Source organism: Dipodomys spectabilis, unplaced genomic scaffold (assembly GCF_019054845.1).
Source record: "Dipodomys spectabilis isolate Male_0828 unplaced genomic scaffold, ASM1905484v1 ptg000157l, whole genome shotgun sequence".
NCBI classification, from domain to species: Eukaryota; Metazoa; Chordata; class Mammalia; order Rodentia; family Heteromyidae; genus Dipodomys; species Dipodomys spectabilis.
Genome location: NW_024870834.1, coordinates 6,237,734 through 6,253,804, shown reverse-complemented (window position 1 = coordinate 6,253,804; position 16,071 = coordinate 6,237,734). Strand labels below are relative to the sequence as shown.

General features: G+C 38.7%; 1 protein-coding gene across 2 annotated transcripts in view; it reads left to right on the top strand.

Annotated features, from left to right (window-relative positions):
* Cpsf2 (cleavage and polyadenylation specific factor 2) overlaps positions 1–15,822 on the top strand; it is a 31,793-nt gene extending 15,971 nt beyond the window's left edge. For both annotated transcript variants that reach the window (XM_042692624.1, XM_042692623.1), the window contains exons 8-16: positions 1,292–1,479; positions 2,607–2,897; positions 4,771–4,871; positions 5,305–5,505; positions 8,184–8,336; positions 9,461–9,686; positions 11,431–11,730; positions 14,469–14,603; positions 14,993–15,822. In XM_042692624.1, the coding sequence (XP_042548558.1) occupies positions 1,292–1,479; positions 2,607–2,897; positions 4,771–4,871; positions 5,305–5,505; positions 8,184–8,336; positions 9,461–9,686; positions 11,431–11,730; positions 14,469–14,603; positions 14,993–15,085 (1,688 nt within the window). In that variant the 3' untranslated portion in view covers positions 15,086–15,822. The remainder of the gene's footprint in view (positions 1–1,291; positions 1,480–2,606; positions 2,898–4,770; positions 4,872–5,304; positions 5,506–8,183; positions 8,337–9,460; positions 9,687–11,430; positions 11,731–14,468; positions 14,604–14,992) is intronic.
* Positions 15,823–16,071: the final 249 nt, after the last annotated feature.

Genomic DNA, 16,071 nt, shown 5'->3' with positions numbered 1-16,071 from the left:
CTCTAACACTTTGAACTACACCTCCACTTATGGTTTTCTGGTGGTTAATTGGAGATAACAGTCTTGTAGATTTTTCCTGACAGGCTGGTTTTGAACCTCGATCCTCAGGTCTCAGCCTCCTGAGTAGCTCGGATTACAGTTGTGAACCACCAGCACACAGCTTTTGGGTTTTATTTTGGGGGCTTGAACTCTTGGGTCTTGTTCTTTGGCTTTTTGTTAACATTGGGCACTCTACCATTTGAGCCACACCTCCATTTCCAGCTTTTTGCTGATTAATTAGAGATAAAAGTCTTTTGGATTTGATTGACTGGGGTGGCTCTGCCATTTTCAGACCTCAATCTCCTGAGCAGCTTGTACTATAGCCACTGGCACCCATCTGGTTTTTGCTTTTTGTTTATTTAGTTGTTTTTTTGCTAGAGTTTGCTTTTACCAAATATTTCTAAGCTGACAGAAAAAAATATTTATAAAGATGATTTTGTTGGAAGAGAATATGATCTATATTTTATTCTATAGGCATGCATACAAAATATATTTTATATGTATATGGTTGTGCTTATAGATTTCTATAAGTTTGGAGATTAATCATAACAAAATTTGTTGGTATGTCCAGGTGAATCCATTATGGCCTGTTTGTACTTGGCATAGTTATTAAATTATCTTTGTCATACAAATATTTCTTTGATGTATATTTGTTGGGAAAAGCATTGGAAACTATTGATATACAATTTTTTAATGGAGAAAAAAGGAGAGATAGTCACATTGTGTTTTACTTTTGTGAAAATATAGTTAACAGAGTCAAAAGTGCTTGTGGTGAGCTAAGTGAAATTCTTTTAGTTTTGTACCTGGTTTAGTAATTGCTTACTTATAAATTATAGTCTTCATTATAGGATAGTCTTGTTTTTTGTTTTGTTTTGTTTTGTTTTTGGGTCTGGCCGTGGGGCCTGAACTCTGGGCCTGGGTGCTGTCCCTCAGCTCTTCAGCTCAAGGCTAGTGCTCTACCACTTGAGCCATAGCGCCACTTCCAGCTTTTTTCTTTTTGCTTATGTGGTGCTGAGGAATCGAACCGAGGACCTCAAGCATGCAAGGCAAGCGCTCTACCACTGAGCCACTTCCCAGCCCCTATAGGACAGTCTTTATTGTAAAAAAAATAAAAAGTTGCAGGGGGAGGATGGGATGGGGCAGGGGGAGGATGGGATGGGAAGGAGGAGAAAAAAAATAAAAAGTTATCTTTAATTATGTAGCAAAGTATTATTACCATGTTCTGTAGGGACTTGACTTTGTTGTTTTCTAGCAAATGTCCTGGAGACACTTCGAGGTGATGGGAATGTATTAATAGCAGTGGACACTGCAGGCAGAGTTTTGGAACTTGCTCAGCTTCTTGATCAGATTTGGAGAACTAAAGATGCAGGATTGGGTGTTTATTCATTGGCACTCCTAAATAACGTCAGTTATAATGTGGTGGAGTTTTCCAAATCCCAGGTTTGTTTTCATGTTGTAATTCATCATAAAGAAGTTTGTTACAGAGATTGGGCTTTGGGATTTTTTTTTTCTGGTGAAGTTGTTAATAATAGTAGCTAAACAACAATTGGCTGCCTGTGTGTTTTATGTGTATTTCATTTAATCCATCTGCATCCTATAAAGTAGTTTCTATTTGTATCCCCATTTTGCAAATTGAGCAGGTTGTTTTTGTGTGTGTGAGAGAGAGACAGAGAGACAAAGAGACTGGATCGAGCATAGGACATATTCCCTGCTAGACAAGCACTGTACCACTAACTTATATCTCCGTCCCTTTTAAAATTTTATTTTAAAGCTGAGTGGGTCATGCCTACAACCCAAGCTTCTTGGGAGGCCAAGAATGGTGTTATCATGGTTTAAAGCCAGCCTGAGCAGAAAAGTTTGCAATATTCCATCTTAACTTAGAAGCTGGACTGTCTATCATCTCAGTTACTAAAATAAGTGGAATGTAGTCCAAATGTATGTCTGGGCAGGAAGTGAGACCCTATCTCAAAAATAACAGTGTAAAAAAGGCTGGAGGCGTGGTTTAGTAGTAGAATGCCTGTACCTAGCAAAGCCCCGAATTTAAACGTCAACCAAAAAAAAATTTTTTTTGAGACATGGTATAGCTAAGTTGTCCAGGTTGCCATCCTCCTGCCTCAAACGCTCGAGTCTCTGGGATTATAGTTTCATACCACCTTATCTGGCTTATATTGCTTTTCTAACTCTTGGTTGATCTATAAAATAAAGACTAAAATAGAACCAATCTCATATAAATATTCATTACTCTTTCACTAAGCTCTCTCCCTTGGAAAGAGCTGTATGCTAAGCTATTCATTTAGAACATTACCTTGCCTTCTCACGAAGACTTAAGGTGATTTATAAATATAACAGTGCAAAGTTGGATTTTTAGGGATGAAAACTGGAGTAGGAGGGGCTAATGGTTATTTAAAAAAGCAGGAAAGAAGCTGCTTGTCAAAATAGTACAAATTCAAGCAACTAATGGGGAAAAGGAACCTAAAACAAGAGAGGATGTGAATTTCTTAACTATTGTAGAGTACATTGTAGTTAGAATATTTTCTAATTATGTTTATCTTTTCTCCCTGTATTAGGTAGAATGGATGAGTGATAAGTTGATGAGATGTTTTGAAGACAAAAGAAATAACCCATTTCAGTTTCGCCATCTCTCTTTGTGCCATGGTCTTTCTGACTTGGCTCGAGTACCGAGTCCCAAAGTTGTACTTGCCAGCCAGCCTGACCTGGAATGCGGATTTTCAAGGGATCTCTTTATTCAATGGTGTCAGGACCCTAAAAACTCAATCATTCTAACTTACAGGACAACTCCTGGGACTTTAGCACGATTCCTAATAGATAATCCTTCTGAAAAAATTACAGAAATAGAGGTAAGCACCTGCATGCAAACTTGTTAACTATTTTGAGGGGTACACTGTGCATGATAGATAAAAATTAGTGACAAAAAATAAAACTTAAAGTTGTTTCAGGACTTCAACAATACCAGTAGAGATCCTATAATAGCACAAACTTGAGAGCGCTTAAACTGGAAGGCATCTTACAGCTCATTCTCAGTCTCATCCATAACAGTCAACTTTCTCTCAAACTTATCAGAGAAGTAGAAGCAGTTAGGACAGAATTCCTTGATCTTACCATCAGCCATACACTAACCTACTCTATAACTGCTATGTTAATTCCCAAAACACAGTTGAATAACCAATATGCTAAAAGATGGTTTTGCTTAACCGAGCCCAAAAACTAGTTTCATTGACTCTAATTTATAGCATCTGAGAAGTGGATGGGATGGTTAATAGCTAGAAAAATTGTATGGTCTTAGATGACTGCATTTCATTCTGCTAAGAGTAGCATAGTATTAGTAACTAAATTCTGATCAAGGATTCCAAGCAAGCTTAAACGTAAAATACTGTCTTGGTTTATTTAGCAACTTAGAAATTAATACCAAGCTAAAAGAACTCAGAAGTATTTGAAGCAGTTTCTCTAGGTATGAAGTATAAATTTGAAAATTGTAATTACTAGAAATTCAATTAATGCCAGTATGCCATTTGAGGAATTAAAAGAACATTGAAAATTTGGAAAAAAATAGAAGATGATTTTTAGAAGCATCCTAATCAGAAGCAGCAGAAATACAATGTATCAGGCTTTTAATTTTTAAAGAATACTACTCAGGATTCTTTCCCTGCTCACTGTCCTATGAATATGTTTTCTGTAGTCATTCCTTTTCATTGTCTGGCATGTTTTGTTTTTTTGTTTTTTTTTTCCTACTCAATCATATCCCAAACAATGTTTACTCTTCTGAAGCTGCCTTTCTCTGTTTTCTTTCTGGGAATTGCAGCACTTTCCACATATGTACTCCAGACAGAAATCTAGGAATATTCCCTGAAGCCTAATATATACTCAAAGTTAGTGCATGTTCTAATTTTCTCACATGGAATATACCTGTCAAACTTGTACTGAGATCAAGAAGTAGAATATGACCAGTGCTCCCATGTCCCCTTTGCCAACCCTGCTTCTCCCCTCCAAAGAACCATGTTCTGCACAGTTTAGTAAGGCACAGATAAGTATAACTTACTTTTTAATTCCTTGCTTTCCTCTAAACATTACACCAATGTCTCAGTGCTAGTCCTGTTATTTCCAAAATCTGTCTATTTTTCTCTATCACCAATACCATTACCAAAAGTGAATAAATTGTATTTTTAAAAATATTTTGCCTTTTTCTAAATCATTAGTAAAGTGAAATCTCTTTTCATATGTATTTTACCTGTTCTTATTTTGTAAATTACCTTTATATATTTTGTCTATTTAGATACATTACTTTCTTTTTCATTTGGAAACACTGTTTGGAAAAAAGTAGCTTCTGGTAGTAGCATTGCTGCCCATGTTTTCCTCAACTTACTTTGATTTTATGAGATTTGAAATGCTCAAGATCTTACTTTTTTATGGTATTGTATTCATCTTTTCTGTTGTGAATTTTATGGCCTTGGGATTTATGTGGCCTCCTCTACTCCAAATTATAGAAATACTGTTCTGTATTTTCTTTTCTTGATTGTTGCATTTTAACTAGTTTGATTTAAATCTTTCCTAGATAAGTGACAGTACCTATTTTAATAGACTAGGATCTAAAACTGCATCCAATAGGAACTTCATTAATTTCTGCAGAAAGCTTAAAGATAGGGGACAGTTTCTTATACACCCACTATCTTCACCCTAATATTGGTATTTCCTTTTGTCGGCTCACTTTTGTAGTTGAGGAAACGTGTGAAGCTTGAAGGGAAAGAGCTTGAGGAATACTTGGAAAAAGAAAAACTAAAGAAAGAAGCTGCCAAAAAACTGGAGCAATCAAAAGAGTAAGTTATGTATGTAATATGAAAAGAATGTATTCCTAGTACTAGCATTCAGTTGAAAATACTTAGATGGGCATTGGGCACAGGCCTGTAATTCCAGCACTTCAGAGGCTAAGGCCACACTATGTTACATAGTCAATTTTGGCTGGCCTGAGCTACATAATGAGACCTTACCTCAAAACAGAAACAAAAATGAAAATACCCAAATTTCCTTATTTCCTTTGGACTGCATTACTTTTGTTTTATCTTTCAAATGGTGAAAACACTAAATCCTTTCATATTAACCTAAATATGTATTAGCTAGCAGTTAATGTTAAGTTTCCTAAAATATTGATTCAGTCATATTCAGTACTGCTTTATAACTTAATATTGGTTTAATTGTACTGACTACTAATTCACAGTAATAATTCTGTGATCTATTCTCAAATCCTCCTAGGGCAGACATAGATTCCAGTGATGAGAGTGATGTGGAGGAAGATATTGACCAGCCATCAGCTCATAAGACAAAGCATGATCTGATGATGAAAGGGGAAGGTAGTCGGAAAGGAAGTTTCTTCAAACAGGCAAAGAAGTCCTATCCTATGTTTCCTGCCCCAGAAGAAAGAATTAAATGGGATGAGTATGGAGAGATTATCAAGTATGTGAGCAAAACAAATTTATCTTTCTAACAGACTGGAGGTATTAACTGTTAGTTCAGCCTAGTGAATTTGATCTTTCTGGCCACCATATATATTTTGTTAGCTTCTCACTACCTTGATTTGAAAGGGTTAAAAAGATTGGTAAGTACTGAAATGTTGAAGAACATCTAGAAGATTGTTGTTAAGGGAAAATATTTCCTAACTTGGTTGTGTGAAAAGCTTAAAAAGATGATTTGAGATTAGCTACTTGGGAAGTAGAAATCAAAATTGTGGTTCAAAACTAGCCTGGACAAAAAGTTAATAAGACATCATTTCATCCAGTATCTGGGCACAGTAATGAGTTCTTGTCATCCGAGGCACATAAAATGCTGAGATCAAGAGGATTGTGCTTCTAAACCAGCCTAAGCAAAGTATTTTTGAGACCCCCTCCTACCCCCTCATCTCAACAGCAAAAAGCTGGTTATGATAGTACGTGTCAGTCATCCCAACTTCAGTAGGATGCACAAGTTGGAGGATCATATCTAGGCCTGGGCACAAAGCAAGACCTTATCTGAAAAATAACCAGAGCAAACAGGGCTGGGGGTATGGCTCAAGCAGCAGAGTTGAGGCAGCAACCTAGGTGTTTGGGAAGAGTGGGAGTGGACTTGGGACAATTACAGGTAAGTGATGAGAGACTGTTAAGAATATGTTTATGTTTTACTTTAGCACTCATAAGTAAAGATAGATGATACTCATACATCAAAATAAAGATAAAAGCTTACAGGGAGTTAATTTGTATTTTACAGAATTGTCTGCTTTCTTTGGGCAGAAAGGAAAGAACTGGGGCACTTAAGTACATGAGGAGAGCTCTAAGATATTGAGATATTGAGCTCTAAGGTATTGAGATTTGGTGAAAGAAACCACAGAAATTTATAAGAAATAATTTTTATTTTTTTGTTTTTGTTGGTCATGGGGCTTGAACTGTGGGCCTGGGCACTGTTAAGCTATTTTTGCTCAAGGCTAGTGTTTTACTACTTTGAGCCATAGCTCTACTATTGGTTTATTTTTTTATTTTTTATTTTTTTTAAAATTTAATTTAATTTTATTTGTGAACATACTGTACAGAGGAGTTACAGTTACATGGGCAGGATAATGCGTACATTTCTTACCAAGCATTGCAGCCTCCTCCTTTGTTTATCCTTCACATCCCTTCCCAGCCTCCCCCCTCCCCCCCTAATCCCAATCCTTCTCCTCCCTCTCCCACCCCCCCGCACCAACGTTGTAAAGCTCGTTTTGGACATGACAACTTGTACTTCTCATTGTTGCAACAGGTCCACCTGTATCCTTAAACAACTGGTTTTACCCCATCTCCTCCACAAGTTATACTGACATCAAATATAGTGAAAGCAGGGGTTATACTGTGGAGGAGGGACATACAAAGCAACAAAGAGATAATCTTATAAATGTGTTAGAAACACATGCATGAAAGAAAAAAAACATTAAAATACACATCTAAGGGTTCATTTTCCTGACATCACATTATCTGACCTTTTCCTCTTGACTCATACATATACTAGATATTACAAATAAGGGAAACCATGGGACCTACGTTTCTTTGGGCCTGGCTTACTTCACTTAATATAATTTTTTCCAAGTTTTTCCATTTCCTAATTTTTTTGGGTCCGGTCGTGGGGCCTGAACTCTGGGCTTGGGCTCTGTCCCTCAGCTCTTCAGCTCAAGGCTAGCGCTCTACTACTTGAGCTACAGCACCACTTCCGGCTTTTTTCTTTTTGCTTATGTCATGCTGAGGAATGGAACCCAGGGCCTCATGCATGCAAGGCAAGCACTCTACCACTGAGCCTCCTTCCCAGCCCTCTATTATTGGCTTTTGAGTGATTAATTGAAGATATGAATCTAACAAGGACTTTCCTGCCCGGGCTGGCTTCAAACCATGATCCTCAGATCTCAGCTTCCTGCGTAGCTAGGATTATAGGCATGAGCCACCAACACCTCACTGAGAAATAAATATTACAAAGAATGCAGGGCTAGATTATAGGAGTACTTGCTATAGCCATTGGGATCTCGCAGTGACCTGTCTAGAGGACTTTCACTAGTCTACACCATGTGAGCTAAAAGCACACTTTAGTGGTTATGAAAATCATAATATATGAATATAGTCATCTGACACTTGATACTATGAAATTCCATTGGTTTGGGGTCAAACATATGTTTAAGTCTTGAAATGTTTCCCTCCATCCTGGTGCTTGAGCTCAGGCTCTGTCCCTGAGCTTCTCTGTGCTCAAGGCTAGCGCTCTACCACTTGAGCCACTGCACCACTTCTAGTTTTTTCTGAATAGTTTATTGGAGATAAGAGTCTCACTGACTTTCCTTCCCAGGCTGGCTTTGAATCTCGAGCTTCATATCTCAGCTTCCTGAGTAGCTAGGATTACAGATAGGAGCACTGATGCCTGGCTTAAGTCTTGAAATTTTTTTTTTTTTTTCTGCTTATGTGGTGCTGAGGAATTGAACCCAGGGCCTCATGCACGCAAGGCAAGCACTCTACCACTGAGCCACCTTCCCAGCCTCAAGTCTTGAAATATTTAAGGGGTCTAAAATTATGCTGCCTCCTAGTTAGTTGTACGTATTATGTAACATTAGCTTGCTTTTTACTACTTCTAATTAGAGATTTCTTATTTAGACCAGAGGATTTCTTAGTGCCAGAACTTCAAGCTACTGAAGAAGAAAAAAGCAAATTGGAATCTGGTTTGACAAATGGAGATGAACCTATGGATCAAGATTTATCTGATGTTCCTACCAAGTGTATTTCTACAACAGAATCTATAGAAATCAAGTAAGTGCTTTTGTTGCATTTAGAAAATTACAAAATTTCTAGCACTTGAGTTAGATAATTTACATTGGTTCAAATGTGAAGTTTCTGATTATTTTCTAGTTATATTTATGCTTTAAAATTTTAATTTCTTTTTCCTTGAAAGCAAAGTAGGATGGTGTTTTTTTCTTCATTGATGACATGTAATGTCAAAGTAATTTTTTTAGTAGTGGGAAGACAAAAGTTGACCCATTAAATTATATGCTTACATAAAGAAATATTATTTCTAGCCATAGTAACTCTAGTGGGAAATAAAAGAGAACATTGTTAAGTCACAAGTTTAATTTTTCTGATTGACTGCTTGTTTCAGAAAATATACTCCTTAAGCATCTCTGATGATCTCATTTGTAGAAAATGTGGTATGCCTGGAAGTAGCTGAACTTTTTTTCTACCTGGTGCTGGCGGCTCAGGTCTGTAATCCAAGATATTCAAGAATAGCTGAGAAGCTGTTCTTAGTTGAGATCTGTAATAGCTGAGATCCAGAGGAACTTGGTTTGAGGTCAGTCCAAGCAGAAAAGTCTGTAAGACTATGCAAAATAACAGGCAAAAAGCAGCGCTGGAACCCTGGGCACTGGTAGCTTATAAACCCATCTACTCAGAAGGCTGAGTTTGAAAGTTATGGTTCAAAGACAGATTTTAAGATCTTTATCTCCAAATATCCAGTAACAAGCCAGAAGTAGAAGTATGGCTCAAGTGGTAGAGTGCCACCCCTGAGTGAAAAAGCCAAGTTGAGGCCTGGAGCTTAAGCCTCAGTATGGACACAACAGCAATAAAAGCAGTGCTAGTGGTGTGGCTCAAGTGGTAGAACACCAGCCCAGCAAGCATGAGGTCCTGAGTTCAAACCCCAATACCACCAAAACCCCTTTTTACTTAGCATAGTTAATAATACAGTAAATGGTTGTTTGAAAATTTTATTTTCTGAATCATCTAGAGCTAAGATATAAATAATACGTATTAATAAATATAACATATTTCTCAAATCTTCATTTTATGTTGTTTCCATCTCCTTCCTGAGAATAAAAGTTGCTTTTTAAAAGCCTACTTTGAGAATTGTCAGAAAACTAAGCTCAAATCATGTCTAATTACAGGGCCAGGGTTACTTACATAGACTATGAAGGGCGCTCTGATGGGGATTCCATTAAAAAAATCATTAATCAGATGAAACCAAGGCAGTTGATCATTGTCCATGGCCCACCAGAAGCCAGTCAAGATCTGGCAGAGTGCTGCCGTGCCTTTGGAGGGAAAGATATTAAAGTGTACATGCCAAAGCTACATGAGACTGTTGATGCCACCAGTGAAACTCATATCTACCAAGTAAGTAAGCTGCTACCAGGTGAGCTGCTGAGCTGCATGGAAATTAACCCTTTTGTTGCAGATTAAGACAGGTACATGGCTGGGTGCTAGTGGCTCATGCCTGTAATCCTAGTTACTCAGGAGGCTGAGATCTGAGGATTGCATTCAAAGCCAGACCAGGCAAGAAAGTTTGTGAGACTTTCATCTCCAATTAACCACCAGGAAACTGAAGTAGAACTATGGCTCAAATTGGTAGAGCTCTAACCTTGAACACAAAAGCTCAAGGATAACACCCAGACCCTAAATTTAAACTCTACAACAAGCAACAAAAAAAGGCAGGTTTATTAGGAATACAGAGTAAGAGAGAGAGACATGGTACCTTGCTCTAGCAGTCCATAGTCCACAGGGTTTGAGTGAGCACATAGAATTTTCTCCATGTATGTATCTGACAGAAGTAGTTGTAGGGGTACTAGGAAAGTACTAGAGCCCTGACCTAAATCTGGAGGATGTGGAGGGGGTCTGTTGGTCTGAGTATATATATCCCCTGTGGCCTGGCCACTGTCCCTGAGCTTTTGTGCTCAAGGCTAGTGCTCTACCACTTTGAGCTTTAGCACCATTTCTGGCTTTTTGATGGTTATTGGAGTTCCTGCCTGAGCTAGCTTTGAACCATAATCTTCAAATCTCAGTCTCCTGAATTAGCTGGGTTTACAGATGGGAGCCAACCAATGTCTGGCTTCCAAATGTGGATGCTCAGAAAAAGGTTCTTGGCGTGAGTAAGAGCTGATATATATTTAAATGGGTCTTTATATATATATATATATATATATATATATATATATATAAAACCAAGTATGAAGAGAGGGGCAAGGGGACTTCCAGGTTGAGCAAATAATATTTGCAAAACTATAGAAGTAAAGCGAATACAGGTTCAACAATTATCACAGCTATCAAGGTTCTTCTAACTGAAACAAATGGAGACAGATCTAGAAAACAGAACTGAGCACATGGGAGAGAATGAAGACATCTTTGGTTATGGGTGATAGTGACAGCTTTAGGTAACTATGATGTCTGTATCTGGAAGAAATAGCTCACAACAGCTTATTAGGCAGAAAAATAATTCTGGGAAGGGCAAGTGGAAGCAGCATTCTAAGGACATGGAGATGGGAGATTGCATAATTCACACAGCAGCTTGTGTGTGAACCAATAGCTGAGTACGACCAGTACCAGTGATTGCCACGATGGCTACACATGAGGCCCAGTAATGTGGTGTGCATCTCACTGGTTATGTCAGGAGTCCTGGAGGAAGGCCCTGGTGTTAAAATGAACAAAAGCAACTGTGTGTGGTTCTACTGTGCAGGCTAGGTTATGAATTTGTACATTGGAACAGACAAGTGCTCTCAGGATCTTACAGGTAATTTGGTCATACAGATCATAATGAATATCAGCTTTTCAGATTTTAATCACATTACCAGGGTTAGAAAATGACAATAAGAAGTTTGCTTTATTTATTTTTGCCAGTCCTAGGACTTGAACTCAGGGCCTGTCCCTGAGCTTCTTTTGCTCAAGGCTAGCATTCTCTCACTTGAGCCACAGCACCACTTCTGGCATTTTCTCTTTATATGGTAACTAGGAATCAAACCCAGGGCTTCATGCATGCTAGGCAAGCACTTTACCACTAAGCCACATTCGTAGCCCAAGAAGCTATATTTAATTTGCTCATTTGTACTATGAATTTTCTTCCTCTTCCTTCTGTTTGCATATCCAGGTGAGATTAAAAGACTCACTTGTCAGCTCCCTTCAGTTTTGTAAGGCCAAAGATGCAGAATTAGCATGGATTGATGGTGTCTTAGACATGAGGGTTTCCAAAGTGGACACGGGCGTTATTTTGGAAGAAGGAGAGCTCAAGGATGATGGAGAGGACTCAGAAATGCAAGTAGATGCGCCTTCAGATTCCAGTGTTCTAGCACAGCAGAAAGCCATGAAAAGCCTGTTTGGAGATGACGAGAAAGAAACCGGGGAGGAGAGTGAGGTCATCCCTACTCTGGAACCCTTGCCACCTCACGAGGTAAGAAAGCCTGAGCTTGCGGTAGCTCATTCTTTTTTTTTGGGGGGGGGTCAGGTCATGGGGCCTGAACTCTGGGCCTGGGTGCTGTCTCTCAGCTCTTCAGCTCAAGGCTAGCACTCTACCACTTGAGCCACAGCGCCACTTCCGGCTTTTTTCTTTTTTGCTTATGTGGTGCTGAGGAATCAAACCCAGGGCCTCATGTATGCAAGGCAAGCGCTCTACCACTGAGCCACCTTCCCAGCCCCTATAGCTCATTCTTAATTTGTCATCTTCCCGCTTTCCTCTTGTGTTTTGAATCACCTGAAATAGGTTTTATGTAGGCTAATTTTGGAGTTCTTAGAAAAAATTATTCAAGATATGTTTCTACGTATGTGTTAACTCTTTTTTTTTTTTTGGTTGGTCATGGGGCTTGAACTCTGGGCCTGGTGCTGTCTCTCAACTCTTCAGCTCAAGGCTAGTGCTCTCCCACTTGAGCTACGAGCCACTTCCAGTTTTCTGGTGGTTTATTGGAGATAAGAGTTTCACGGTCTTTCCTGCCCAGGCTGGCTTTGAACCATGATCCTCAGATCTTAGCCTCCAGAGTAGCTAGGATTACAGGCGTGAGCCACCAGTGCTGGGCTGTGTTAACTTTTTATGGCTATGGATGATAACTTTAAAGAACCCTTTAACAAATATTCTTTTAAAGACATACTGTTTTTTTGTGATGTCATTTGTTTTTTGTTTTTTAGTATGGATTTTTAAATACCAAGTTTGATTGTTGAGGAGCACCTGCCTGCTTTAAATCAGGAGATTTATAGTGTTTTAAGAATGTCATATGTTTTGTTCCAGTATTAGAACTTGAACTCAGGGCCTTGCACACTTGCCTGGCTTTTTTGCCCAAGGCTGATGCTCTACCACCTGAGCTATGTCTCCAGTTCTGGATTTCTGCTCATTAACTAGAGATAAGAGTTTCATGGCCTTTTTGTCTTTGAACTGGGATCCTCAGATCTCAGCCTCCTGATTAGCTATGATTGCAGATTTTAAATCACTTTTGGGTTTGATACAGCTAGAAATCTTTCATTAAGTATAGGTATAACTCTAGCCTAGTATGTACATGTTCTCAGGAGAGATCTGGCTCATTAAAAAGGATTTTAGATAATGAAACTTAACCAAGGAATTAAACGATTGCTATAATAAAGACCATAAAACCTTGAGAAAAGGGGCTGGGCACTAATGTCTCATGCTTGGAATCCTAGCTACTTGGGAGGTTGAGATCTGAGGATTGTAGTTTGAAGCCAGCCTAAGTAGAAAAGTCCATGAGACTTATCTCTAATTAATAATAATAAAAAAAACAAAAGTAGAGCTATAGCTCAAGTGGCAGAGTAGTAATCTTGAGCACAAAAGCTCAGAGACAGTGCCTAGACCTTGAGTTCAAGCTGTAGGACTAGCAACAAAAAACAATAACCTAAAACGACAACAACAGCAAAAAAGTTTAAGGGAGAATAGAAAGAAGACAGCAGAAGATAGAGAAGCCTCCCCTGCTCAATAGGGGGCTGGGGAGTGAGAAAAGAGAAAGCAATCGCGTTACTCTGATAAAGGCATCATGGGTATGCATATGAGCTACCATGGCTCTGAAAGCTTGAGACAGCTAATGCAGCTTTACAGAATAATGACAGAAAAGTAGAGGAGTCCATTGGGGAGTCCTCTTGTGAAGAGAAATGTGGGTGTGGAGGGTGAGTGAGGATGAATATGGTTGAAATAGTTTGTTAACATATATGAAAATATATGTATGTTTGGAAATGTCACAATGAAACCCACTCTTGTACAACTAATGTATGGTAAAAATAATTATTAAAAAAGAAAAAGAAAAGATTTAGGTGATAAGACTTAGAATAGTATTAAAACTAGTCTTAGGTGCTTGTCAAGTGAGATCGTTAGCCCTGCTGTAATGTAGACTAGAGAGGCAGCCTCTGCATTGGATTCCCTTGTACAACTCTTGAAGCTGAGAGAAGGAATTACAGTCTTTTTTCTTCTCTCCGCTAAAGTGAGAGCCCTTTATGCAGTTTGAAAGCTCCAGCATTAGGCAAGAACCACTTGCTTTTCTGACTCTGTACCCGTGCCATCCATGGCTTTCACTCAGAGGGAAAGGAATGGAGATGAATTAGGAAAGAATTATCCTCTGAACTAAGCAGAAGAGCGCGATCTGGAAAGTGAGTTTTGGTTTAGTTCTGCCTCTTGGCACTCCAGTTGACCCTCTGGCAAGTGGGTGAGCAAAAAGCCTAACATTACCACACATCTCTGTTATTAGGAGGCATGACTAATAACGTTCTGAAACATCACAAAATGTGAGGGAAATGTTAACGGATGAAGTAAAATCCAGGATAACAAACTTGGAATGTGATTTTACAGTCTCCACTTGAGGGAAGAACATTCAGTGCTTCACCTTTTTTTTTTGAGTCGGTTGTAGGACTCGAACTTAGGCCCAGGTGCTGTCTCTGAGCTTTTTCACTGAAAGCTAGCGCTCTACCACTTTGAGCCAACGTGCCACTTCCAGTTTTCTGGTGTTAATTGGAGATGAGTCTCATGGACTTTTCCTGTCCAAGCTGGTTTCAAACGGGGATTCTCAGATCTCAGCCTCTTGAGTAGCTAGGATTATAGGCATGAGCCCCTGGCACCTGGCCAGTATTCCCTTTTTTCAGTCCAACTTTGTGTATGATGTTTTATTTGAAGTTATTCTTTCCCCTTTGACCTTATCCAAGGTTCCTGGACATCAATCTGTTTTTATGAATGAACCAAGACTATCAGACTTCAAGCAAGTTCTTTTGCGGGAGGGGATTCAAGCTGAATTTGTCGGAGGTGTTCTTGTGTGCAACAATCAAGTAGCAGTCCGTAGAGTAAGTTTTGTTTTTAGTAAGCGCTGAATTGAGCATGTTTTTGATATTTTCTCATTTTGGATTCTGTAATTCTTGATGGGCATTCTCACAAAGTACTTTATATTCATATGATGACTTTTAAGGCTTATTAAGGTGAATGTCAAAATATTACACACACACACACACACACACATATATATATATATATAGTTTTAGGGAAAACTTATTACTTGAATTCTAACATTTATGTATCCATATGATTTACTGCCTGAATATTATGTCTGTAGTATGTGAGTCAGGATAACCCTTTCCTTACCAATCATAAGGTAGCCTAATATATTTTGGTTATTATGTCTGCTTGTTAATGAATAGAAAACGTGCTAAAGAACTGTTTTTAATTTGGTTTCTAGACGGAAACTGGACGCATTGGATTAGAAGGCTGCCTTTGTCAAGACTTTTATAGGATAAGAGACCTTTTATATGAACAGTATGCCATTGTGTAAAGGACATGATGTCAAGAAGTATCTGCTTGACCTTTCTAAGAAAAAAGGATTCCTATCTCATTCTATGCTTTTGCTGTTTTGTTTTGTAACATACAAAAAAATCTGCCTGAAAGACTGAACATGTATTAGATCTTGAAAAAATGTCAGTGGAGGACATGGTATGTAGCTCAGTGGTAGAGTGCTTGTCTAGCATGTACATAGTCTGGATTTCATCCCCAGCACTGCAGAAAACAGAAAAATGTGAATAGAGACCATGTTGTCCCTACTTCATGCGCACTATACCTTTTAACTTTCAGAGTGATGGAGGTCCTAATAGGGTACAGCCCAAGGGTTAAAGATGATGGGTTCTAAATTTATAGACCCCTTACCTGAAGAAGGCTTTTACTTGAATACAGCAGTGCACCTTAGCAAACCAGTTTCTGGCCTTAGAGAAACATGTCTGCATGTATTCTTGCAAACTGTTTCTTAATATTTTCTGAAATGAAAAGGGAGAATTATTTAGAAAAGACGTGCTACAAGAAAATAAGGAAATAAGACAAACCAAATTGGTAGGACAGTTTTTTGAAGCTTGGGTATTTAAAGACAAAAACATATCATACATGCTATGACTCCTCTTGTGAATCCTGATATGTGATTGTTTTCACATGGAGTGGTAAACTCCTTGCCTGCATTTCCCAGTGACTTACTCCAGTGTGAGATACACACATTTTGTTAGGAATAAATTTTTATTTCTCCCATTTCTTATTTTGATAAGCTTTTTTGTTTTTTGTCAGTTGTGGGGCTTGAACTTGGGGCTTGGGCTCTGTCCCTAAGCTCTTTTTGCTCAAGCTAGCACTCTTCTACTTTGAGCCACAGCGACATTTCTACTTTTCTGGTGGTTCATTGGAGATAAGAGTCTCATGGACTTCCCTGCCTGTGCTGGCTTTGAACTGCAATCCTCAGATCTCAGCCTTCTGAGTAGCTAGACTTACAGGCATGAGCTACTG